This window comes from Misgurnus anguillicaudatus, chromosome 9 (assembly GCF_027580225.2).
Source record: "Misgurnus anguillicaudatus chromosome 9, ASM2758022v2, whole genome shotgun sequence".
Classification (NCBI taxonomy): Eukaryota; Metazoa; Chordata; class Actinopteri; order Cypriniformes; family Cobitidae; genus Misgurnus; species Misgurnus anguillicaudatus.
The window spans coordinates 22,979,790-23,007,672 of record NC_073345.2 but is presented as its reverse complement, the minus strand read 5'-3'; the positions used below and the strand labels follow the sequence as shown (position 1 = coordinate 23,007,672).

The 27,883-nt window shown below is 38.2% G+C and overlaps 1 protein-coding gene across 4 annotated transcripts in view; it reads right to left on the bottom strand.

Moving 5' to 3' along the window:
- The window catches only part of LOC129423909 (transmembrane protein 132C), a 205,272-nt gene extending 177,389 nt beyond the window's left edge, over positions 1-27,883 (bottom strand). Inside the window, exons 1-2 of one of the 4 annotated variants that reach the window (XM_055180437.2) lie at positions 24,355-25,285; positions 23,573-23,771 (exon numbers count right to left, since the gene is read on the bottom strand). In XM_055180437.2, the coding sequence (XP_055036412.2) occupies positions 23,573-23,624 (52 nt within the window). In that variant the 5' untranslated portion in view covers positions 23,625-23,771; positions 24,355-25,285. The other 3 variants (XM_055180438.2, XM_055180440.2, XM_073871323.1) reach the window with 3 other exon arrangements.

Sequence of the window (27,883 nt, the reverse complement as noted above, 5' to 3'; positions counted from 1 at the left end):
ACTCTTTTAAATCCACTTAGAAAAGCGCTATGTTTTATTTTGTACCACCGAACTTGCTCGTATAACTACTCGTCTTAAATAGGAAATCATTATTTATCTTTATCATTATTACTGGCCCGAAGCTGTCAGGGTGTTCTGAAGTCGTCTGTTGTAATGGCAACCCTTATTCTCAGTTCACACATCTTACAACCTTTCTTACTGGTAAATTGGCAGCAATGATTTACCAGAAAGGTTCTGTTCACACATGATCTGTTAACAGCAATTTACCAGTAAATTACCAGTAAAAACTGTATGTGTGAAAGGAGTGATAAAATATTAATAATGTGTGTAATATATATATATATATATATATATATACATACACACTCATCTAAAGGATTATTAGGAACACGTGTTCAATTTCTCATTAATGCAATTATCTAATCAACCAATCACATGGCAGTTGCTTCAATGCATTTAGGGGTGTGGTCCTGGTCAAGACAATCTCCTGAACTCCAAACTGAAGTCAGAGTATTTCACAATCTTCTCAGCTACTGGGATTTTCACGCACAACCATTTCTAGGGTTTACAAAGAATGGTGTGAAAAGGGAAAAACATCCAGTATTCGGCAGTCCTGTGGGCGAAAATGCCTTGATGATGCTAGAGGTTAGAGAAGAATGGGCCGACTGATTCAAGCTGATAGAAAAGCAACTTTGACTGAAATAACCACTTGTTACAACCGTGGTATGCAGCAAAGCATTTGTGGAGCCACAACACGCACAACCTTGAGGCGGATGGACTACAACAGCAGAAGACCCCACCGGGTACCACACATCTCCACTACATATAGGAAAAAGAGGCTACAATTTGCACGAGCTCACCAAAATTGGACAGTTGAAAACTGGAAAAATTTTGCCTGATCTGATGAGTCTCAATTTCTGTTGAGACATTCAGATGGTAGAGTCAGAATTTGGCGTAAACAAAATGAGAACATGGATACATCATACCTTGTTACCACTGTGCAGGCTGCTGCTGGTGGTGTAATGGCACACTTTAGGCCCCTTAGTGCCAAATGGGCATCGTTTAAATGCCATGGCCTACCTGAGCATTGTTTCTGACCATGTCCATCCCTTTATGACCACCATGTACCCATCCTCTGATGGCTACTTTCAGCAGGATAATGCACCATGTCACAAAGCTTGAATCATTTCAAATTGGTTTCTTTATCATGATAATGAGTACACTGTACTAAAAAGGCCCCCACAGTCACCAGATCTCAACCCAATAGAGCATCTTTGGAATGTGGTGGAACGGGAGCTTCGTGCCCTGCATGTGCATCCCACAAATCTCCATTAACTGCAAGATGCTATCCTATCAATATGGGCCAACATTTCTAAAGAATGCTTTCAGCACCTTGTTGAATCAATGCCACTGAGAATTAGGGCAGTTCTAAAGGCAAAAGGGGGTCAAACACAGTATTAGTATGGTGTTCCTAATAATTCTTTAGGTGAGTGTACTATACATGTAGTATACAGTGTTGCAGAGTATGAAGAATCTAGAATGTGATGAGTGAAAATCAATTGATCATTTTGGACAACTGCCAGGTTTTTAAGCACAAGGAGGTGACTATTGTGTGAATTTCTGCCAAAACTGAGGTAGATTAAGTGTGGGAGGTCTCGGAAAGAGGGAGGTATTCAGTCTTGACGAGGCTGAGCCTGAGGTGACGTGTAGCCATCAAGTTGAAATGTCAGAGTGACAAGCTGAGATCATCTCAGTGACAAGAGAGCTGGAGACAGAAAGATGATAAGATATAAACCTGTGTCAGTGTGACAGTGATGAGATCATCAGATCATGTGATTTAATCACGGCTTGAGAACTGAGCTCAGCCTAATTCAGTTGGTGATAACATAAAATCATGGTTACACTTTATAATAAAGGTCCAGGTATCATAATGAACTAAGACATACATTTATTTTTACTTCAGCATGAACTAATGCTGAGTTAATGCAAGTACTAAATTCTGAAGAGTCATCATAAAATACCACATAACATATTTTTAGTTGTTAATGTATTAATTAACAACGAATTTATGTGTTGAGTCATGAGTCATGTTGTAATTCATGATGACTCTTCATTAGTTTATGATTAGTACAAGCCTTAACCAAGCATTACTTCATATTTAAGTAAGTAAGAGTTAATTTAAGTATTAGTACATGATGATTCATCGACCCTTATTATAAAGTAGAGGTCGACTGATAGTGGATTTTACTGATACTATTGACTAGGTTGGTCCGTACTTGCGATAATCGATTAATCGACCGATTCATTGATAAAACACAACACATAACTCCGGTTTCACACCACAAGCGTTTGCCGCGCATGGCCATTGTGCTTTCACACATTTTTTTTAAATATTTCATTGCTTTCTTTTAAATTGCTCAAAGTCATAACTGTTTGAAACACACATGGTGTCACATTCAGGATTTTATGGTAAAATGACACTTTTTCGCTTCAATCCACGACTATTTAAACGACAATGCACTGTCACTTTAATTGAGTAGCGCAGCAAAAATAGAGCTGACGCCGAAATGATCGCAGCACTGCTGCTTCAGCGACTCTCCTGTCAAGCGAGCACACGTGTGCGGTGTGCATGTTTTAACTTGTTAACATGGGCGCCGAAAAAAAACACACCGCTTACGCGCTGCTCACGCTTGCGGTGTGAAACCGGTGTAACACTCAAAGTGAAACAGTGCCGTAATTTATTAAAAAAGTTATAAAACAATGCACAAGTTTGAAAAATTACAAAAGTTTGAAAACAATGCACACCCACGTTGTAACTCCGTTTCACGTCGTGCCGCATTACCACCTTGGGTGCGCATTATTTTCGAATAATTCAACGGCCCGTCGTCAATTATTCCTTATGTATTGGTGTACATGGTATTGCAGTTATAATAAAAAAAGTTTTATTTGTTAGATATGTTAATGTAGCCGTTAATTCAGCATCTAGTCAGCATAATAATTTTTTCATAATGATATGAAGCAATGGACGCAAATCTGAAAAACTATCGGGATGGATAAAAGCCAATAGCCAGTTGTTCCACCAAAGAACTATAGGCATGAACTATCGGCAAAATTTATAAAGTGTATTATAAAGTGTTACAAAAATCATCCTACATAATGTAAAGAAGATTCTGTGAAAAAATAACCTTGATATTTTTAATATAGACTAAGGTCATGTCAAAAATTGAAATCATTGTAAAATCAATTTATTACAAAAGTTTGAAAACAATGCACACCCGCATTGTAACTCCGTTTCGCATCGGGCCGCATTATCACGTTGGGTGCGCATTATTTTCAAATAATTCAATGGCCCGTTTTTTGTTGTAAAATTAACAAAAAAAATATTTTTATACATGTTAATAAAGCCGTGAATTCAGCATCTAGTTAGCACAATATTTTTTTTATAATAATATTTAGCAATGGAAGCAACTCGGAAAAACTATCGGCATGGATTTTTGCCAATAGCGGATTGTTCCACCAATGAACTATCGACATGAAATACCTGCAAAACCGATTAATCGGTCGACCTCTATTATAAAGTGTTACAAAAAATCATCCTACATAATGTTAAGAAGACTCTGTGAAAATATAACCTTAATATCTTTAATATGGACTAAGGTCATGTCAAAAATTGAAATCAATGTAAAATCAATTTATTACAAAAGTTTGTAACTCCGTTTCGCATCGTGCCACATTATCACCTTGGGTGCGCATTATTTCGAATAATTCAACGGCCCGTCGTCAATTATTCCTTACGTATTGCATGGTATTGCAGTTATAATAAAAAAGATAAAAATTAACAAAAAAAGTTTTATTTGTTAGATGTGTTAATGTAGCCGTTAATTCAGCGTCTACTGTAGTCAGCATAATAATTTTTTCATAATGATATGAAGCAATGGACGCAACTCGGAAAAACTATCGACATGGATTTTTGCCAATAGCCGACTGTTCCACCAATTAACTATAGGCATGAACTTTCGGCAAAACCGATTAATCGGTCTACCTCTATTACAAAGTGTTACAAAATATTCCTACATAATGTAAAGAAGATTCTGTGAAAATACAACCTTGATATCTTTAATATCAGCTAAAATTAAAGTCAATGTAAAATCAATGAGTGAAATCAAACTTTGATGCTCCTAATCTCATAATCAGATTATAACACTTCAGCCTGAATTTAACATCAAGGTCACACATGCTTTTAAAATAAATATATAAAAAATATTGCAGCGATATACTTAATTTATCAGCCATTGAAAGCTGAGGTAAAAAGTTGATTTTGAAACTGCTTTGGATGAGAGTATAAGCAACATGACAGTAAAGGTAATTGACTAAACAGTAGCAATTGTCAAAAAGTATTGAGTCACTTTAACTTTATTGTCTTTCTCTTTCCACTGGCTATAAGATACTCAGCCAGTATATTCTCTGCCCTGGACTCCAACCGTGGGACTTGGGCTCAACTCATCCTTTAAGGGCCTGAAGAACTGGATCAATACCTAAGCCTCTTATCATCTCAACCCAAACACAACACAATTAATCTCTCCACTCAGATTTAATGAGCGGTTCTAAATAACACCTCACATAAAGCTCTTTGTGTTTATGCTTACATCGATCCGACCAAAAGAAAGGTCTAGCCCCAACAAATCCATTTGAAAGTGTCAAACACTAGATAATAGTTTCTACAGTATCCGAATACAAAGACCGCATTGATTTGGTTTTAACAGGGTAGCTAAAACGCAGGTTTGGGTAGAATTGTTCACACCTTAAATTAGAATTTAAAATAAAAATGTCCATATCTGAAACCCACCCAGCAAAGGTTCATTTATAACACAACTGTTGGGTTTGTCCCTTTTTGACCAAACTATGGGTTGGAATTAACTCAGTATTTTTTAGAGCGAAGTGAATGCATCAAATTGATACTCAAGCAGCAGTACAGCTTTCCTTAATACTTTTTAAAAAATCAATTCAAATTCAATTTCAGTTCAATTTGCGCACAACCCTAATAAATAAACAAAAAGGAATGTAATATGAATGTAGCGTAACAGTTTGCTCAGCTGCAGATGTGCTCGCATCCCAAACTAAGTTAGATTTCACCGAAGGAGACCCCACTGGTCTCCAATGGGACCCCTTTGTTTTCCGCTTGGAAGCGTGTTTCAGGAGAGACTTCACCAGTTCATCTGGCTCCTCTTTTTTTGCATTCGTTTTTTTAGCTTCTCTTCTCAGCCTCTCCACCAAGCAGCTCCAGGAGGGATGTAATAGGTTTGAAGGGGCGTGTGCCGCCGTGGCTGCGGTTTGTTGTCACAAACACAGTGTGAACAGCATGCAAATCTGTGTGCAAACCCGACCCTCCTGGAGTGAGCTGCAGGGCCCATGCAACAGAAGATTTGTGCGATGCCTCTCCACAGCCTTCCAGGCACAATGACAGCTCTAACTGTTCCCCCTTCAAATGCTGCAAACAGCACAATGCTTAGAGCATGTGGTCTCGCTCAACTCGACATGTCCACAGACAAGAAGTGCCAACATGATCTCATTAGTATTTGTATGTAAAGCCGCACAAACATCCACAGATATGTGGCTTTTTAACGTATGCAACTTTGCACATTTGAATAGACATTGAAAAGTACAATATCATTAAGTGGACAGCATTTAGATAATAGACGCGTTTGTGCAAATCTTTACAGATCAATGTTCAGGGATGCAATTTAGATGTTGATTTTATTGTTTTTTTATTAAATATGTTTAACATCCATATTTAATGCATTTAACACATAATTTGGCATTATAATTAGTGATGCACCGATGTATCAGCCGCCGATATTAATCAGCCGATATTTGATGAATTTGAAACCATCGGCATATCGGCAATAGCACGAGAAAGGCCGATACAGATTGTTTATTAATTAACTGCATCAAGAAATCCATAATATGTAAAAAATGAGTTAATGTTGTTAATAAAATAAATGCTGAATAGCAAAAACCACCTCTGAAGGTTGTCATGCTGTCTTATTATATTTGTTTGCCTCTCTTATTATGTTGGTCAGTTGAATGTTAATTAGATCCAATCCATGTTCAGTAAAAATAATTTGATGCAGAAATAAACTACCTAATAAACCAACTGTATAGTATTGTATACAAGTGTTTGATATCGGTATCGGCATCGGTCAGAAGTTGTCTGTTTAAATCGGTATCGGCCCAAAAAAATCCGATCGGTGCATCCCTAATTATAATGGTTAGAAATCAGAAGCAATTGGCGAGGCACACACATACATACAAATAAATGAATGAGTGAAAATGTGCTACAGTGAAACATCAGCAAGGTTTCATTTCTATTTTTTGCTTGTTAAGATTTGCTAATCATTTTATTCATCCATGCAAATGGCCTTTATAGGATATATCTGCACTTCATTCAGAAATAAATTAAGTCTTAAAAAGTTAGTATAAAATGAAACACATTATATACTATATAATATATAGTGAAGCTGCCTGCCCCCACTGAAAGCACCTGTGCTGTCATCCCATATTTTGTGTTTTATTTTCTTCTCATGCATTCTTAAACATTGCTAAATACTTAAGAGAGGCTGAGATTGCTAAACCCTTCCCTATCAGTGCCATCAACATATTGTTTTTGTGCCACTTTATGCTACCCTAGCTGTCATAATGTTAAAGAGATAGTTCACCCAAAAATGAAAATAATGTCATTATTAGCTCACCCTCATGTCGTTCCAAACTTGTAAGACCTCTGTTCATCTTCAAACACAGTTTAAGATGTTTTATATTTAGTCCTAAAGCTTGTTGACCCTTTATTGAAAATCTATGTACGGTATACTGTCCATGTCCAGAAAGGTAATAAAACATCATCTAAGTAGTCCATGTGACATCAGTGGGACAGTTAGAATATTTTGAAGCATCGAAAATACATTTTGGTCCAAAAACAACAAAAATTACGACTCCATTCAGCACCGTCTTCTCTTCCGCGCCTGTTGTGAAGCGCATGCGCGAGACTAAAGTTATGTGACTGCAGTGACGCAGCTGACGTGTTATCTGGTGCGCCCCAGTTGTTTTTTTTGTTTACAGTCTGAGGAAGATGCACGCTGTAAGTTTGAAAAAAAAAACTTTGTAAACATGTCTGAGGATAACACGTCATCCGCGTCACCTGACTTTAGTCTCGCGCATGCGCTTCACAACCGCGGAAGAGAAGACAAAGCTGAATAAAGTTGTATTTTTTTAATTTTTGGACCAAAATATATTTTTGATGCTTCAACACATTCTAACTGACCCACTGATGTCACATGGACTACTTTGATGATGTTTTTATTACCTTTCTGGACATGGACAGTATACCGTACATAGATTTTCAATGAAGGGTCAACAAGCTATCGGACTAAATATAAAACATCTTAAACTGTGTTCTGAAAATGAACGGACGTCTTACGAGTTTGGAACAACATGAAGGTGAGTCATTAATGACATTATTTTCATTTTTGGGTGAACTATCCCTTTAATGTACTGTTGATAAAGCTATTATCGTAATTTTTAAAAGATTTGTGAACAGAAATCGAATGCATTGGATTGATTTACGTGCTTAGTTATTGATCACTAAAATAATTTGCTGTCTATCGTAAAATATTATATTATGACATGCCCTATTGCAGAGTTCAACAGCAGAAAACATTGCAGTGAAAGTGTGAATGTATCTTTTATACAGAAACACAGAGTTTATTGAATGCAAATACATCATGCACACATTATCGACGTACGACGCACATACTGTACGATCGCTACAGGAACCATGCTGTTTCGAAGATAAGTGTTGGCATATACATACAAATATGACCTCCCACTTTCTTTGTGTGGGTAGATGCATGTCATACCGTATGCTTGTTTCCTAAACAACTACTGCAAGACAGCGAAGACCACAAAACTACTGCATTTCGCACTGCTGCAGTGATTCACATCACCATCAAAATGTTTTACTGCCACAAATCTAACACCCATCACCTTGAAACAGCCCACCTCACTTTCCTTCGCTCAGTGGCTTTAAGGGAAACACCTCCCTGTGTCCTCTGGTATCTCTATTCTTTAAAAAATCTATATAAACTGTTAGAAAAAAAGTCAATGTACCCCAGCTGTCATTGGTGCAGTACCCTTTAAAAAGTCCTAATATGTACCATTAGGTACAGAAATGTATACCAGTATGGTACCAATATGCATTTCTGACTATTATGAACTCTTCAGGTGCAAAGCTGTACTTTTTGAAAAAGCACAAATGGGGTAAAAATGTTGAGCAATTTTCTGACAGTGTATAAAAACTGATGTTTTGGTAAAACTCATGCTTTGAATAGAAAAGCTAAATCCTCACCATCATACTTCTTTAATAAGCTACAGTCAATATTTACAGGATGGCCAGAAGAGCGAGCCAGAAGCCAAGATCAACTATTTGCAAGTACCGGCTGCTTGGCTAATTGGGTACATTGTCTTTCATTTATGGGCGATTGAAGCAGAGGAACGGATCCAGGCAGCCAGACTGAGCTTCATCAGTGAAGTTACTGCGCCAGTGTGGAGAGGCGAGCAAGTCTCCAGAGCCAGCAGCTTTTGATTCTTAAGATGTTCTGAAGCTCTTTTTCCTCACACTCTCGCCGGCTGATCTGAGACCATTTAAAATGAAAGAAGCCTGCTGGTGTACTTGGGGGTGCACTTGAGACAAGTTGGGTTAAATGATTCCTATGTCGGAGAACCTGGACGTTGTTGTTCACATGCTCTCAGATGCACTTCTAACTAAGACGCTGAGTAACACGTTAAGCGTAAATTTCGGTTAGAAATGCTCTTTGGAGCAAAGACAAGAGCCTTGGAGCGTGTGCGGGAGAGGATGGCAGGTTCACAGTTTTATAGAGAAGTAATGATTAATCAGTAACTTCACTAATTTTCCAAACTCTTAAGAGCTAACTTTAAATTATCTGTTTGCACAATATACATGTATATGCATGTATTTGGTTCGGCCCGAGGTCCAGCAGTGTTCACACCACAGGTGGGTCGCCCCAGAGTTCGGCGGCAGCTGCTCCGAGACCACCTGTTTAGAGCGGTCGTTTAGTGCGCACCCGAGTGCGGCTGTTGTGTTCACACTGACCCAAACGAACCGTACTCGGAGCGACACGTCATTTGGGCCAACCTAAACAGTGTATATGTGAAAACACCATAAGTAGGGTTTGAAGTGTTTTATTAATCAAAATCAATGTCTTTATTCATAAATATGTCCTCGTTGGTGTCAAATGATCTCTGCCAGTGATCTGACTTTTCTTTGTAAGCTTAGAATTTCTCCTATTTACTTACATTGAACGGGTAAGTCCAAGGAGGCATCCATGTCATTCCGCTGTATTGATAAACTATAACAGCAGAGAGGGACAAAAAGCACTTGCCTACCAATGCGTTTCCACAACGCGTTTTCATTCAGAACACGTGAACTAGCTGAAACGGACAAGGAGATCAGCGATTACATAACGGTTACCGTAGTTGCAACACGCATTTGGAAAGGGGAGGCGCTAGAGAGCACTGTTCGTTTGAATGCAAAATACAATTCCACCACTAGATGGGGGTAGATCCTACTTATTGCCCCTTTAAGACACAAACCCAAATTTTCAGAACAAAATGGCTTCTTTATAGAGATTTGCCGATAATGGTAAAAAAAAACGATAGTTTGAAAACAGCCGATAGTTATGTCCGATATATCCTGTAAATCAAAAGAGAACAAGAAAATGCAATAAATTTGAGCTCTATGTACAGAAATTTTAAAGAAACATCGCTAGTGTAATGTTCAATATTAATGGTCATTATATGAATAAATAATATTTAGAAAATTTAATCTTCAGAATTTAGTTAATGCAGGTTAATATAACCACCAAACTATCGGTATCGGCAGATATAATGGTGGAAACATTTTATATTGGTGCATTTCACTTCTTCAGTATTTAGTGTGACCTCTCTTGGCACTAAACACATTGAACTCTTTTCAGACGTCCTGAAGTCATTAGATTAGAAATAGAAATTAGGCCTTCATTTCATTTAGGTTTAAGAGAGCTGCTATTAATCATGTATAAGCTTTTAATGCTCAGTGACAGCCGGTGACTTATTCGTGGGCGCTCGATGCGAAGTTCGTCACAACATGTATGTAGCCCATCATGTGTGCCATTCCTTATCTCAAAATATGTGTTCGGCGCTTTGAGAGATCCTGTGTGCATCATGTGTCTTGTCAAAATAAGTGCCTGCTGTAGATGCGTCTAAAGGGTTTATGATAAAAGAGACGCTCGCGTTTGCCAGATACTCGCATAATCTCATGCGTAATCAGAGTTTACTGTTAAGGGACTGTCTTGCGTGTATTTCATAAACGTGAGCGTCTCTTTTATCATAAACGGTTTTGACGCGTGTGCAGCAGGCATTTATTTTGACAAAACACGTGATGCACATGGTTCACATGACCCAACAAACACATATTTTGAAAACGCAAGCAACACACTTGACACTCCGAACACTTATTTTGAATTCTACAGATTTCCTGTATTTTTCGATTGTATTAAAAAAAGAGCCTGAGAAAAATGTTATATGTTCACTAAACTATTAAAAAAAAAAAAACGAGTCTTTTGCACAGTATTGAATATTATTAACATTTAAATTTTTTTTTTTTTTTTTGAGTGTCTGAAACACAAACCAAATTCATCAGATGAACTGCAGCAACTGCCCACTCCTTTAAAACACTGGAAATAAATTCCCCTTTAGTCTCAAACCAATTAGATACTTACATGTTGCAATCAACTTGAAATATATTTGTTACTATACTTAAAATCAACACCTAATTAAAACAATAACACCTCATTTGCCATGCTGCACTGGTATTATAGCTCATATTAAATATTTTTTCTCTTAATCTAGGTATTAGAAAGCTATAATTTTTCATTCTTTAAGACCAAGGAAACCTGAAACCAAGGACAGGCACTGTTACGCTGAGTCAATGCAATCTGGCAGACACTGACAACACTTGTGGTCATTTGTCTACATAAACAAATAAATTATTTAATAATGAACTAACAAATACATCATACAGATAAAGATTAATATCATCTGATCGGTCACACTGTTAAATTATTATTATTAAACATGTAAAAATCTAACTGGGTTTAAATCAATTTGAATAGATCAGTGACAGTTAGTGAACAGACTAGCATAATTACATAAACATGATTATTGTAATTGACCTTCATTATCAGGAAAATAATTTTTGGCAGTGATATAGCGGGGTGGATGGGAAATGTGCTAAAGTTAAATCATCACACAGTTGTATTTTTCATGCTTGGTTTTGTCCTTGGTCAAAAATGGCTTTTAAAAAATGTCTGATTCTATTGGTCGATTTAAAGTTTCCAATATCGGAGAGGGAATTAAACAGCCAGAAGGCCATGGAAAATGGTATAGCAAACAAAATAAAAAGTAACAAGAAAAAGTGTTTTGTCTAAAGGGTAAACAGGAACATGGCAAAGTTTTCAACTAGTTTAAAAGTAAAGAAATATTCAGGTTATTTTATTCCAAGTTTGAAAACAAACTTGTGCACCTGTGCAGATTGGGGAACCGGTATCTGGAGTGAAAGCAGGGCGATATTTTCAGCTTGAAAGGAATTCAGGTGTACAGCGTTTTTGAAAGGCACACCGTGCGGTAAAGAAAAACATTGCTGTCGGCTGACAGGGGAAGATAATGTATTTTAGATAGAGCATACACTGGACCGTCCTGCTGTCCATCAGTCGATCACTGCTTCCAGTCGATATCCCAGAGAGTCTGAGACGTGTTTATTAAAGAGATGGGGGGAGGATGTGGAATTTGCCGTACGCTTGGGGTTTCAAATTGGCATGCTAGGAGACCTGGATGGATTTTACGCAGTTAATTAAGATAAAACGATTCAATTCAGCAAAGATTGAGTTGCGATTGAGCCCAAGCTGCTCATGGAGGTTGCTCTGATTAGGAGCCAGAAAATGTATTTGCGGAGATTTTGATGCGAGACAATATTCCCGTTTTCAATTACACACACGAACGACCCCCTAACTACCAAAACTGACTCATTTGCATGATTGAAATATAATTACAGCCAGATGAAAAAATGCCTGTGTTTTGTTTGGTGTTACAATTGTCTTTAATTGTTTCTGCTGTTTGTTTTTTGTTTGTCTTCACGCTTGTTTTCATCCGAATATCAGCGAGATCGATCTCGGGGTGAGTGAATACGGACAAGATAGTTTTTTTCCACATATAAAAGCCCATCTGTTAACTCAACCTCACACAAAACAAAAAAACTTCTCGAACTATCCGCACACTTGAGGTGACACGGCCGTTCGCAGCAGACAAAATACTTAATATTATTCCTGCAGAGGAAATGTGTAAGTCTGCTGCCGAATCCTCTGCGGAGAAATCCGAGACACAAATAACACATACGAGCTGAGGAACAATGAGAAAAATAGATGTTCTCTGTCAATATGTCAGAAACCTCTAATGGCACCTCGCGGCTGTTCTTTCTCACGCGTTGACAGCCGTTGCTCTGCACCATTAACAACTTACTGACTTTTCTTACTACTCGCAAAACCGGCAATAATTTCCTGTCAGAATAAAAACTGTAATCAATGATAATAATGCACTGTTATTTGCTAAGCCCTTATTACCACGTGTCTCATACTATGAGACTTTGTAATCCATGCCTCTCTATTTTCCTGAACAGTACATTCAACTTGAGTCACAGATTGTTGGGCTCCTTCATGTCTTCTTTCACTTTGGAGGCGACTGAATGGGCCCCGGTCCCTTAGGGATGGGCTTTGAGCTTCTCCTCACTCCTCGTCCTCCTCTCTGATCCAATTCAGTTCCTTTCTTGGCCTTTTCTCTGCTAACAGAGTCAGCGTAGATGCCTTCATGAACAAAACAGACACATGTTCAATGCCTCTGTCGAATCTAAATGTCAGCGGTATGTCAGCTATCACCATTCATCATGACGAGGATGCTTCACGGTTTCTTCAATGTTACATACAAACGGTAAATACCAGTGGATGATTCATCTGTCTATAGCTGTCTCCAATTAATCTTTACAACACCGAACAATCATATATAAATTAATAAGTTGTTTTATGAAAGGCTCACACTAGGAACTCAAAGCTAGTAAGCATCCATATGTTGCTCACTGTAAACATGCAATGAACTTTTATAAAGTATTTTTTGGTCTAGTACTTCTTGAACCATCACAACATATTTTTAGGACAAAACTAAGACTAATCGTATCTCTTTGGGGGAGTTTCCCAGACATGGTTTAGATTAATCCACGACTAGGTCTGAGTTAGATTAGGACATCTTTTATAAACATGCCTTACAAAAAATCCAAAACTGGTGTGCATCTCGAGGCAAAACAATGGCACGGGTATTTTTTCAGATATGTCATTGTAAGGTGTTTTTTTTAAAGAGACATTTCACTTTTTTTGAAAATATGCTAATTTTTCAGCTTTCCTAGAGTTAAACATTTGATTTTTACCGTTTTGGAATCCATTCAGCTGATCTCTGAGTCTGGCTGTACCACTTTTAGCATAGCTAAGCACAATCCATTGAATCTTATTAGACCATTAGCGTCGCGCTAAAAAATAACCAAAGAGTTTCAATATTTTTCCTATTTAAAACTTGACTCTTTTGTAGTTACATCGTGTACTAAGACCGATGGAAAATCTAAAGTTGCAATTTTCTAGGCAGATATGGCTAGGAACTATACTCTCAAACTGGCGTAATAATCAAGGACTTTGCTGATGTTACATGGCTGCAGCAGGCGTAGTGATATTACGCACTGCCCGAAAATAGTCCCCTGCTATTGAAAGTAACCAAGGGGACTATTTTCGGGCAGTGCGTAATATCAATACGCCTGCTGCAGCCATGTTACATCAGCAATGTTACATCAGGTTACTTTTTAGCCCGATGCTAATGGTCTAATCAGATTCTATGGATTGTGCTAAGCTATGCTAAAAGTGCTAGCGCCAGACCCACAGATCAGCTGAATGGATTCCAAAATGGTAAAAATCAAATGTTTAACTCTATGGGAGCAGGAAAATGAGCATATTTTCAAAAAAAAGTGGAATGTCCCTTTAAATTAAACTTGGATTTTAATCTGGGACTAAGATGAACCCTGTCTGGAAAACTGCCCCTTTATTTCACTATAGGGCACTGCCTTCAAAGGTTTGCAAGCAAAGAAAGGGTTTCTGACATCGTTGTTTAGATTTCCAAACAAAAAATTGTGGTTTGCGTGGGTGCATGCCACAGCACGATAACACCAACAAGTGGAAGATAACACAAGCTCTGTGTTTTGATTAACACACATGTCAAACTCAATTTATGAGCTCATTAGATGTGTTGTTATCACACTCATGTGTATAAAGAGGTTCATAACATGGATGGTCAATCCGGCTTAGAAAAAAATTTCATTAGATGAACTTCGTAAAAATAAATCCGATTACTGTGCAAAAGAGGTTGGAAAATCTATAACAATAACATTAAAATAGAAGGCAATTATTCTTGGGGCTGTGCACACAGTAGTATGCCAATTTCATGTAATCACCTGTAAAAATACACTTCTTGTAAGAGGTTTCAGCTTTCCATTTATTACAAATGGAATTTAGTGAGTTTTTCTCGCTTGCAACCGTAATAAGATCATTTCGAGATTGAATTCAGCCTCTTTTTATCTGTAGAGTGTTGAATGCCTTAAACTGTGTATAACTCATCATTTCTTAAATTGTAACTCTCATAGCAGCAAGCAAATCACAAATCAATTTAAGAAATCTAAGCCGTAACAGTCAAAGAAAGTGTCACACGTATATGAGTGTTAAACTTACTATATAGCAATTACTGCCAAAATAAGCCAAAAAGCCACTTCATACCTCGCAATCAAGGACAAACGACAATCACGCGAGACAAAGGTGTCCTCCACATTAGCATGCATAGAGATGTGACACCGTCTATTCTTCAGCACCGAAAAGACCCGTGTTCATCCTCAGGGGGCCGGAGTGACGCATTTATGGAGATTACATACAGATGTGGCGTGCGCCCAATTACCAAAAGCAAATGTACTGCATGGGTCCAAAACCCACCGCAGCCCACCGCGAAACAAAAGTGATTTTACAGCTTAATTTTAATCTGTAGGCTTCGGCCTGGACCCGGGTCCCCCATGTGGGCCTTTTATAATCTGATTTATCTTTACACTTTAGAGCAGACCGGTGGCGGTGGCAGCACCAGCCCCGATGCTTAGTGATGCTTCTGAGGCTTCCCTGATACTCGTGTAGGGTTTAATGAGACGCTCTGAATACAGAAATGGCGCTCCACGGAAATGCCAATTTTCAGAGGGTGCATGAATCAGATAAATGGGGAGCGTATAAAGTTTGATGGATCAAACATCAGAAGGTTCACAGGAACTGAAACCTTTGTATCAGTGCAAGCACAGGGGAAATATTGAATTTATCACTGTTTGCGAGTTACTAAAAGTTAAGCTACAAACTTCACAAGCTACTTTGTTAACCAATGAGAAGCAAATGGTTCGATCGCTGTTTTTCATGTCATACTGTGCACAGTTTTAACACAATCGCATATTCATAATTACTTTATGAGGGGCTAATTTGGATGAATTTGTATGACCTCATTTGTATGTTTTAGTACGATTTGCTTTCCCCCAGTGGCAATGGATTTAGGGGTGTGGATAGGAGTGGGGCTTCATACTTTTTTTTAGATTCACTGTAAAAAATGTCTGTAGAAATTACAGTATTAATGGGTAACTAGCTGCCAGTAACTTACTGTAGATTTTATATTTATGTTATTTACTGGCAACATTTTGTTCAAAGTTAAATGAACATGAAACATTTTCAGACTTTATCTTATACAGTAAGTTACTGGCAACCAGCTGCAAAATTACAGCAAATTTTTAACAGTGTTGTTTATTTTTATTCTATTCACATTGTACCAATCAATATAAAAATGCCACATCGTATTCACACAAAATAGTCAAAGCTTTAAAGGTGCAATGTGTAACATTTAGAAGGATTTACATAATGAAATGTATTGTTTTTATTACCTTACTGTTGGATCACACCAAATGTGAATAGAGCGTCAAATTCGCGTCTACCGCGACTAGTTTGCTGCTTGAACATTTAGAGTTTACTCGCTTCATTCGCGGGTGAAAGTTCTAGTCATTCGAGACATTTACTTGGAAATTCGTGTCATGGGAGGGGCTTCTGGGATCACGTCACTACCAGAGCAAGCTCCTGATTGGTTAACCTGCGCGATTTTCCACCAAAGTTCAGATTTTTCAACTTGCACATTTCCCACGGCCATGCTCAATTCGCGTCATTCGCGCAAACTCATTCGTGCGGCGAGACCTCCAGACAAACCCGTGTCTTTACATTGACTTAACATTGAAATCACTCGCGCTTGACGCCTCTACCGTGGCTGGTGTGAACGCAGCATTAGAATAAGTCGCTTTTATCTGCATACACCGCATTTCTACAGTAGCCCTAAACTGTTCTGCAGAGCGAGTTTCGTCACTACGTCATCTCAGACAACGACATGTTTGTCCTGTGGCAGGTACCGTAGCTTCTCATTAGCTGTGTCCCAATTCAAGGACTGTGACCTTTTAAGCATGCAACCTTAAAAGGCGTGCACTCAGTCTTTTAAGGTGCCAGCCTCAGGGGTCCGGTAAGATAACTGAAATGAGACGGTCTAACCTTCGGAGGACCCATAATTTGTGTCACCTGCTGCACGCGCCCACCGCGCCTGTCAGCGGAACACAGCGGAGACGTTTCTGACATACTAAGATAAAAATGGAATCAGAAAAATATTAATTTATTTTAGAAAATATGACACGTTCATGTAGATTAAATTATTTAATGGTATATCAAATTAATCAGCCTTAGAAATATACGCAACATAATATTGACACAAAACATAACTCATAATACTACAAATTTTTGTGCTAAATACACACTTTTATTTTATAAAGGTTTTAATTGTTTATTAAAAAATATCCAGCCATTATATGCAGATGTTGCGCAATGAATCTTGGGATAGCCTCGGCTGTTAAGGATCCATTCGTTCTATCACAATGCGGAGAAATAAGAACGCATTTTGAGGCTTCATTCTAAGCACCCTTTGAATTGGGATGGCCTTACTAGCCTCAAGTCACGCTGCTGTGACGCAATCTGTCTTAAAATACGTCCTCAGCAGGTCGCAGCCTTCGAATTGGGACACAGCTATTGTGTTTCGAAATTGAGGTTGGTGGCAATTTGCAATCTCACCAGTAGATGCCGCCAAAAACACATTTAACCTTTAATGTTCATTTGTCGCCGTTTGTCGCTAAACGCCACCTCCGTCAAAAATGAACATACATTTTCTCAATTTGTAGCCGGACACACCCACTTTCTGTCGCCAACAGTCACTGCCGCTCGTGTCGTCGGAAGTCGGCAAGCTTTTATTGAAATGAACATAACGTGTCGCTTGCCGTTGGTAGCTGCTTACAGTGTGCACGCTGAGATCGGAAGAACAGACTGACTGTATTTTAACTACAGTTTTGCTGGTAGTTAAAAAAGCTTCCTTAACACCAGAATAAATCTTCAGTGATATCTGAGTAAAGCTCTGATCTGGTGGTTACATTTCTGGCGGTTGCAGGTTGATGGCACAGAGGAGCCATGGTGCACTGACCATGGGAAACCCAAAGGGGAGCAGCTGGGAAAGGTAATTGCCTGGTTGGTGCCATTTGAAATGAGCGTGGAGGGTGTTGCATTATCTGTGGGTTGTAATATAGGAGAAAAAGGTGGAAGAAGCGAAGAGGTAGAGAAGCAATTCACTTTCATTTAGATTTAGGCTGCCTAAACCCAGCTGAACTCTGCTTACCGCTGTTAATTAAATTTGAGAGTGGGGTGAAGGGCAAAAAGGAGGGTCAGAGAAGGAAGCAGCTGAGAGCAGGGGATGCCGATTTTGTGATCTTATCAGCCCTTACTGGGGCAAAGAATAATGTAAATAAAGCAGAGGTCAGCAAGTTTTACAATGCCTGCGGCCCTCCTGCTGGCACGAGCGGTAACTTTACTAAACAGCAGCGGGGGGAAGGAAATAACGGTGTAAAGATAATTACTAGACTCTAGTTTTTTGTGTTCGATCATAAATTCAGAGCTCGAGCTGCACTTGATGAGACTTTAAAAATGCAGATGCTGTTATAAATGCACACACATACACCTGCCGTTGAATAAACTCACAAAGCAAATATTTTATCCATATGGTGGGAATAATAACAGCATATGTGAATTATAACAACAAACACATTATGTAAAAGTAAAACTATATTTTCTATACATCTAAATATTTGGTTACTCTGATTATACTTTAAAATTACAATCTGGCTGTCATATGAAATTAATTTATAATTATGCAGATCAGGTTCAGAGTCATAATGTGATTATTTATTAAATTGTACAGCTTGAAATATCAAAATGAACTGCAAAAATAATTCACAAATAACTTTGCAATTTATGAAATTTAAAACTGATGTCGAAATAGCATTAGCATTCGGTTTAAAAAGTATTCAACGTGCATTATAAAATATCCAATATCCCCCTGTTGCTATTACCATATGAAATGGACTGTAAAAATTATAACCATTGACAGCAACTGATGTCTCTAAAAGGGTCTAAACATTTTGTTCCTGAATTCAGTTTGCAAAATAATCCATTTTCAGAGTAAATGACTTCTAAAATATATTTGTATGATTTCAGAGAGAAAATTCCAGTTCTATAGCAGAAAATGGAGAAGCTTTAGGCACAATTTATTTCCCAAAAGCAGCGTAGCTGAAAATTGGGAGATGGCTTTAGAACACGGAAAAAATCTTAGATGCGTTGAATCATTCAGACTTTGGCTGCATTCACCATTATCTTTGTATAAGTCATACTGAATATTGTTGACATATGGCTAGACATATAATTGCTACAAAACTTTAAAAGCTGTCTGTTCTTTTAAATTATATCGTCTGGTGGATTTTTTGATTAGCCTCTGACTGAGAACGAGAACATCGTTTTAAAAGATCTTTGCCTAGTTCCCAAAAGAAAACTACATGCATTTTCAACATCTATATAAAATTTTAAGCTAGGATTTATCACAAAATTATATGAGATGACCCTATTACTCCATTGATTTTAATATCGCTATTTTATGATAATTTTATCTTGGGGCTACTTGTCCGTCTTGGGCACATACATTTTTTTTAAATAATAAAGCTCATGGATAAGACATTTATATAAAAAAATGTGCACAATAGAGGGTATGCACGTGACGTCACCTTCTGCAAAAGTGACTGGGGTTACGCCCACTGAGTGGCAAAAAGTCAGAATTTGTGTACAGTGTGAAATCAGCGAAAACACGGGGAAAACACGTCTAAATGGGAAAAAGCTGTTGTGCGATAGACTGTACTAACAAATTTAACAAGAATTCAGAGCTATCGTTTTACAGACTGACAAAATAAGGCAGGGTTTCCCACAACACTTTGCAGTTCGGGCGGCCCACCTAAGCTGGGAAACCCTACCGCCTTAACTAGGTCGTCCAATAAAACAAAAAAATTTGCTGCACAAAAGGCCATCAAGTGCATCTCGGAGAATAGAGCGGATGCGCTTCACACCGCGAGCGGGGATGCGCCACACGGCCAAATGAGAGGAAGATGTGTTCTATCACTGTCTCGAGGATAACTAGAAGCCAGATGATAAAACATCTTGGATAATAGCGCGGACGTGCTTCACACCGCAAGCGTTTAGTTTATTCATTTATACAGTTATATATAAGATATAAAACGTACAAAAGGTGTCACTAATGTGGTACCTTTTCAAAAAGTACACTTTAGTACCTAAAAGGTGCATTTTTGTACCTCAAAGGTACCTTAAAGCTGGTTCATACTGGCTTTTTAAAAAGAACTGTCCCAGTGACAACTTTTATAAAAAAAAATTGGAGAGTGTAGGACCCTATAAAGGTACAATTTAGGTACAGATATGTAAACATTTGTTACCAATATCTGCCTTTGAGGTACTAATATGCACTCTACACAAAGGTGTACTTTTTGAAAGGTTACCACTATGCGGTGACAGCTTGTACCTTCTTTTCCTTAAAGTGTGGGTGAAAAACAGACTCAAGAAGTATTCTGCCACAAGAGTCATAAAACTTGCACACTTAAAACAAATAAACTGAAATAAATCACCATCTTATAGATTTAACAACAGCACAATCAAAAACCCCTGCTGTAGTAGCCCTGGTTGGAAATCACTGGTATAGCGGGACGCTGCCTTAAGTCATTTTGCACTCTAGTCTGAAGATGCACAGATAGCTGTTTGTCATTCCATCACCAGCACAATGACCAGCAGGACCCTCGCGGCGAATGCTGCAAAAATAAGTGCGATTTGCGCTAGAAAACAGGAAGAAAATAAAACTGTCAAGGGTAGAGAGAGGTGTGATGTGATCCCACTTCCACACCGCCAAGTTTGGAGAAAGAGAGAGAGAGAGATGGGTGGCGACACTGGTGAGTTGTTTGACTAATGCTCCGTTAGCTAATGTGTCCAGAACACCCACCGAGCAGCACCCGTCTATCTGGCTCTGATGATGTCTAGTATGAGTGCCGTGTGCTCAGCTCATGAGCCCAGCACTCTCAGCCGTTACCCTGCCGAGATGTGTATGATGCTCCCGCTGGTAACAGCAAGCTGGTGGGAGTCTGCGCAAGCTTTCATGATAATATATGCATTTCTCTGCTGGTTTACACTGCCAGATGCAAGGCGTCGCTTTTCAGTTCATTTGGGAGTCTGATATTTTTTGCAAGGTTGCAACAAATGTTTGTCTTAGTCAAATTGGAATTTTGGAACAAAGCAAAGCTCTGATGTAATATGAGGCAAGATGCAAATTGTACCCTGAAGAAATGCATATTGTGTCCTGTTGTATCTCCAGAGATTAAAATGTAATGCCATTTTTTTAGTTGGCTGTGGGAAATCGTGGAGGCAAAGTCAAATAGAAACAGATTACTATCAAGCATTGCAATGCGTAGTACTGACTACTACAGCTCTGAGATTTTTGCAGTCTGCATTAAAGCGAGTTTACGATGGCTCTGTTCCAAATGCTAGTGAGCTGCCTACATTACAAGTCTCAAATGAACCTCACAAGTAACTCATTTAAAATGTTTCATGGAGGCAATAAGTGCGTATTATACAAACAGTGCTTGTGCATTTCACACAAATCAATTTTAATAGTACTTTAGCAAACATTTGAATACCTATGACCCTGTGGGTGTACATTTCATTCACTTAATCATCATTTTCCCTCCGAGCACGTAACGTTGCATTATGGGATTGCATTCTAAGCCAAGAATACATGCAATGCACAACACAAATTTAAGCAAAAGAAGTATGCTTTACAATGTTGCTTACATAGACCACTCACTAAATCTTGTTTAAAAAATATATATTTCTCTGACAATATATCAACACCCTACTTTCATGATAATGATTATAAAGCTCATTTCTTAGGTCTACATCACCATACTCGACCTGCGATTGTCAGATTGGCACTTATTTATTTGGACCACGTGCAATAAAACAGCGTCCCCGCGTTTATTTTTATTGAAGCATCGTACGGTTTCTGGCAGACACCCTGAATTATGAGGGAGGTGATTATAGCCTCTCTCTCGCTCTTTTCATAGCCAAAGATCAGCGAGACTGAGAAAGACAGCTCTTGTAATCACTCTTAATAGTCCTGTTGTTTGTGTGAGTGTGTTTGGTAATGATGCTGGCACTTCAGCAGGGGTTCACAGGGGACCCAGTATTGTTTCGTCGTCTCAATGGCTTTCCAAAGACACCACAACAGGTGCATCTGCGATTTTTCCCGACACTTAACACAATAAAGTGTTTTATCTATAGGCGATGTATTTCTTATTTAGTTTAACATATTGTTTGTAATAAATCATTGCTGCTTAGTCACGCCAACAGAAAATGCAGCATCTAATGATCTTATAAATAGAGGACCCATTACTGTAATGTACTTAACCTTTCTGAGGATTCACTGTTTATAGCTTATATATTTATATTATGATGCTCATAAACTTTCTCCTGAGTGCACAAAACGCTGTATGGCAAATTAATGATTTGAACTCTTGTTCTTTCATCGTATTGTTGTTGCACATTTAATTCCCACTAACAAGTCTCCCTTAAACTAAGCATCTACTAAAGCACACAGCTGCTCATTTGAGTGATGTTAGCAGAGTAAATGCTGTTGATCTTAATCCAGTTTGGCGTGGAGGACAAATCAAATCCGACCACTGAGTGTTAAGGAAAAACACAGTCAATAAAGTGAGCGTGATTCATGCCTGGACAAAAATGATTCACCATTTTATTTTTGTAGTTAGGGCAATGATGATGTCCAAGGAAATCCATGTCATAAAATACGATTTTTTTCCATTTTGCTCTAAACCTTTCTCTTCGGCTTTTGGGGAACTGAGTTTAGTAGAAATCGATTATTAAAGCAATTGGGTCTATTTGACAATCTCACACCACTGTCAGAATAAAATGGTCAAAAATGGTCCCAAGATGTCACTGGGGCAGTTCCCTTTTGAAAGTTCCTATATGTGTATATATGATACTAATATGTACCTCCTCTGAGGTGCTATAATGATATGATATCTAGGTGCAAAGGTGTACTTTTTGAAAGGGTGACAACTAGTGACCATTTTACACCAGATGCCACTTTACTTGGACACATGCCCAAGTTATTGTGAAATGCTTACTAACAAACAAAGGTGTAAATGTATAAAAAAATTTGACGCACTGTGGATGAACCGATGTGTGCCTTGAGGATTCATACAACACAGCATGCTACTGACATTCATTTTAAGCACTTCAGTTTGTTTTTAAACACTTAAAGATTAAGAATTTAAAGCACTTTAAAACTTAACTAAATTGTATATTTTGCAATAACTACCCTACTGAAAAATTCAGCAAAGACCAGCATAAGCTGGTAGCTGGTTTAAGGTGGCAGGAGCTGGTCTAAGCTGGTCCTTTTAGCCTGGCAAAGCTGGTCAAGCTGGTGGGTCAGCTGGTCTTCCAGCCTGACCAGCAAAATCCAGTTAGACCATCTTAAAAAAATGACCAAAACACAGCTAGATCAGCATAAAAATTGACCAAAACACAGCTAGACCAGCTTGCTACACCAGCAATACCAGCTAAAGCTCATGCTGGTCTTAGCTGGATTTTTCAGTAGGGTATGGTCCTTCAGACTCCACTTTTAATAGCTTTCCAAAACTGTAAACTACAAGAAAAAAATTCAAGAGCACATTTGGCAATCTGTAGCCACACATCCCCAGTTAACGTATACTTTAAACGTAATGAAGATTTAAACTGGATCACACATATCCAAATGAAAAAATGAACAAAAGGAAAACCGGCACTGACCCAATAATTCAGGAGACACATGCACCTGACACACTCACCTCTGCAAAGCATAAATAACACAAGCCCAGCTGGGCTGAGGAGCATCATCATCTTCACTTCTCTGAAGTTGCTCGAGGATGAAGAAGACAACGTAAGACCTCAGTGGGATCCGATGATCGCAACTCCCATCGACAAATCATCTACGAGATGATACGGGCAGCTTTCATCTCTTCGTAAGCAAGAACAGAGTATCGATTACTTTAGGAGAGCCCAGTTAAGGACGATTTCCTCTCACAACATTGCAAAACGAGTCTCTCCTGCCGTGGGATTATTAAATGATATAATATCTATCGCCATGATATGTTTCACTGATTTGCAGTGTCTTCTGAAGTGAAAACGTGGTGTGAACAAACAGGACGAAGAAACATAAAAGCCAAAAAAGTCGTTCATAAATATAAGCCGCGTTTTAATGCATTAACAGCCGTACGATCCTTCACACCAGACGTTTTTAAGTCCAAAGCCACAAGTGTCTGTCTGTTGCAAAATTTGTCTGATGGGAGTTGATGTGCGATAATTAAATAAGCCCCAGTTCAAAATGCTGTGTGAAGAATATTAAAGTTGAAAATCTCTCTTGGTGTGCGGCAACAACGATGTCGCAAAATAAGCACCAGGTAAAACATAACGAGTCATCGTTATGATTTACAATCCGTTATAATTCCATAAGGTGAGTAAACATTCTTACAAAAAAAGTGGCAATAATAAAGAAAATATCAGGGGTGTAATAGTTATGTTAGTAGCCAACAATTCAGATCATTTGTAAAAAAAAAACAAAAAACGATACGATAGAAAAGCTCATTACCCCTGACTTAGCCTAGTTATTCAGCACACTTTAGTAAAAAACTGTAGTCCAGCACGCGGTGTGTAGCCTATCCCCATCACAGTTTTGATGCTCAAGAACGTCCATAAACTTTATAAGTATAAAGAAAAAGTATACATCTAATTTGTTCTTCCCTCTCTCGTCCACGAAGTCCACAGTGAATAATCCTCATGCTTTTCTATAGTCTCTGGATTCCGCAACGACAGACACAGTGACTCATGATACTGGGTCTCTCTCTCCGTGTGTCTCAATCAGCTCCCTTGTTCAGTAGTCAGGGCACTGATCAGGGAGTCGGCCATTTTAAGGGCTGTCTCAATCGCAAAATCCGTTCAGTGCACTGGAACGTTCGTTCCCTAAAAATTCCCACAATGCAACGCAAAAACCAGTGAGCATCGATGATCCCTATGTTCCCTAACCGGAAATCACGTGACCTTTTCTGAAGCTCGCCAACCGAACATCACGTGATCCAACTCAATAAACTTTATGAAACTTTTATAAAGACAAACGTTTGTTTTAGTTGTAAATATAAACACACATTGCTACACAGTAAGGGACCACAATATACTCAATATTTAAAAGAATAATATTTATTTAAAATTGTAAATATATTTATTACATTTAAAATGTAATTATATGCCTCCAATTTTATGCACATATATGTAAGAGAATAATGACATCATTTTTCACAATGTACCGTTTTTAAAATTAAGTCAGAAAGATGTTGGTTTTGCCGGTTGTTGATGAGTAACAGCTGTGAGTGATTACAACGCGCCGTGACAGAAAAATAAGTGAACATCGTCCCAATGTGAAGTGAGCTAGGGTCCTTACCAGTGCACGAACCTGTGTACACGATATAGTGATTCACGACCTCGGGAGCTAGGAAACGAATTGAGACACACGGTCTCTCTCTCTCTCTCTCTCTCTCTCTCTCTCTCTCTCTCTCTCTCTCTCTCTCTCTCTCTCTCTCTCTCAAATGCTGAACTGGGAGGAAGCACACTGGGGCTTGTAGAAGAAACAGTAGGCTACGCTACAGTGGTAAGTGTATACTTTCCTGATATGATGAGTTCGCCAGCGATGTGCATTTGATAGCATGCATTGCAAACAAGTATTATTCATGTAAACTAATCCTATAATGCAATGCACAGCAGAAATTATGCTGGAAGGAAAAAGTTCCCCTGATGGAGTATCGAAGTACGAAGGTCGTATTTGATCAATTAAATGTGCATTAATTGTTTGTTTATACTACGCGCGTACGCTTTTGGCTCTATACATGAAGCCAGGGTAAGTGGTTTTTTAATAAATTTGACAAATTATACGATCCCATTCAAATGATTTAGTATGGTTATATAAATTATAATGAGTTAATTTTGGGGACTTTTATAATGTTTTTGCATCACCCAGCGCAGACAGGAAGAGTCGACAGTGCCCTCTAGTGGTAAAAAAAAAAACTCACCGAGACGTTTTCCTCACGAGGACTGAAGGTAACAGTTTATGATGCAAAACTAACTAGTTTTTTTCGAGATTTGACTAAAAGATGTCCACGTCGCGTTTAACACCATTTAAATAGAGCGAACTAAGGAAACTAAATAATTTATTTCCAAATACGACCACGATGTTTGCTTATTAAACCTAAGCGACGATACTTCCAATTGAACATAGTTTTAATAAACACATATGTTTCTCTAAGTAGTGTGCTTATAACAAAAAAAAACTTGCAAAACTTTGCTTAAAAACTGTAAAATCTACTCACCAGTTGGGCGCGTGTCAGGTTCATCACGTTGACTCAACACAGGTTTGCCATTGGTCAGCAGCACTGATAAAGTTGAAGGGCGTCAACAACCTGTTTAAAACAAAGCAAAATATTTATTATTAAATTAAACTTTTAAAGGGGTTCCCTAGCACTAAATCCATTAAAATGATTACATTGAAATACTAATATAAAATATTTAAAAGTGTGGTGAACATATGTAATGTAACTGTAAGAATCAGTCGTTGAAAAACACAATTGATCTTCCACTTATCTTTGCAATGACACGACCCACTCAATATCCACCATACAGTCATGCTTCTTTAAGCCTAATCTTAAAAAAGGGGACATTTGGGATATCACAAAAGTTTGTTTAATGAAAATAGAAGCCAAAAACTGTAAAGGAAAAATATATTAAATGTGACCCAGTCGGTTAAACCTCAGCTAAAATAATTTTTTGTGATTCACTGTTTTATAACTAAAATCATCCTACATAATGTAAAGAATATTCTGTAACCAATAAGAGTTCATCTTTAGAGCTGTAATGTAAGATACTGTAATGGAGCATGAAAATGATTGTAAGGTATCTTAGCTCCTGGGTATAAGATCTCTTTATTGCATGAAAAACGTTATTCTCTTGAAAAAGATTGAAATCTATTCTCTTTATTAGCATATTTTCCTCCAAAACACACATAAAATAAAAATAACTCTCACTGTCACAATCTTTTCTTTATATGACCGATGTAAAATGGTGTTACAGTTTGGGTGTTAGATATACCCACAGCATGGTTCTGTTAAACACGGCTTTAACCTTGTACTAACGCACAACATGCTGAATACAGATATTGACAGAATCAGTAGCTGATGACTCTCCTACCGCTAATGTCAGCAATTACTGTCAGTTAAAGGGGACAGAGGGAAGAAGTGTGTTGATTTGGGAAGAAAGAGGCATTTAGACCCATGCTACACCATCCTATTAGCAAACACATTAATTGCTTAACCAAATTCTAAGTAGGGTGTCGGGAGTTTTCCAACCATGCTCACAGAAAAAAGCTTTCGTAATTTGCTGCGGTTAGATGCCTGCAGTAAATAAAAGCCCATGCTCATTGAAGCAAACGGGACTCACACTAACAGAGCGTTTATGAAGTACTTTTGTTGAGAAATGAAGTTAATATTGACCCCATTTACACTCAGACATTTTCTTAGCCTATCTCCATTTGCACGCAACGCCATATCTTGGCCGTCATCTTGGCGTATTCACTAGGTTGATTGCTGTGACCTGCTTCTTACTGCTAATGTCAGGTGATTAACATTTATCAGTCTCTGGGCGAGACCTGTCTCCTCAGGAGATGGTTCAACTGGCCTGCTCTTTTCTAGCAGCCCCTGACAATGTCTCTCTCATTAATGGTCTCAGTCCTGCTGAGGAAAGCATGCACATGTAACTGACTCGTGCACATATTAAAGAAATTAGATGACAGGGTGATTTTGTCTCTGACGCCTGCTGTAGCTTATTATTCGAGTAAACAATAGTATGTTTTCTGCTGTAATAGGAGCTATACATAACTTCATGCTGATTACCAGCTGTATGAGGGTAAAGCAAACATGAAACCAAATTTCTGTTTAAACATTGCTTTGGCTAGGCGATAGATGGATGCAGCCTTTTAAAAAGTTGCCAAAAGCTGCTATAGTAGATAATGCTGGATGATGTTAATGTAGTAGAGGTTATTATAGGAATTATAGATTAAG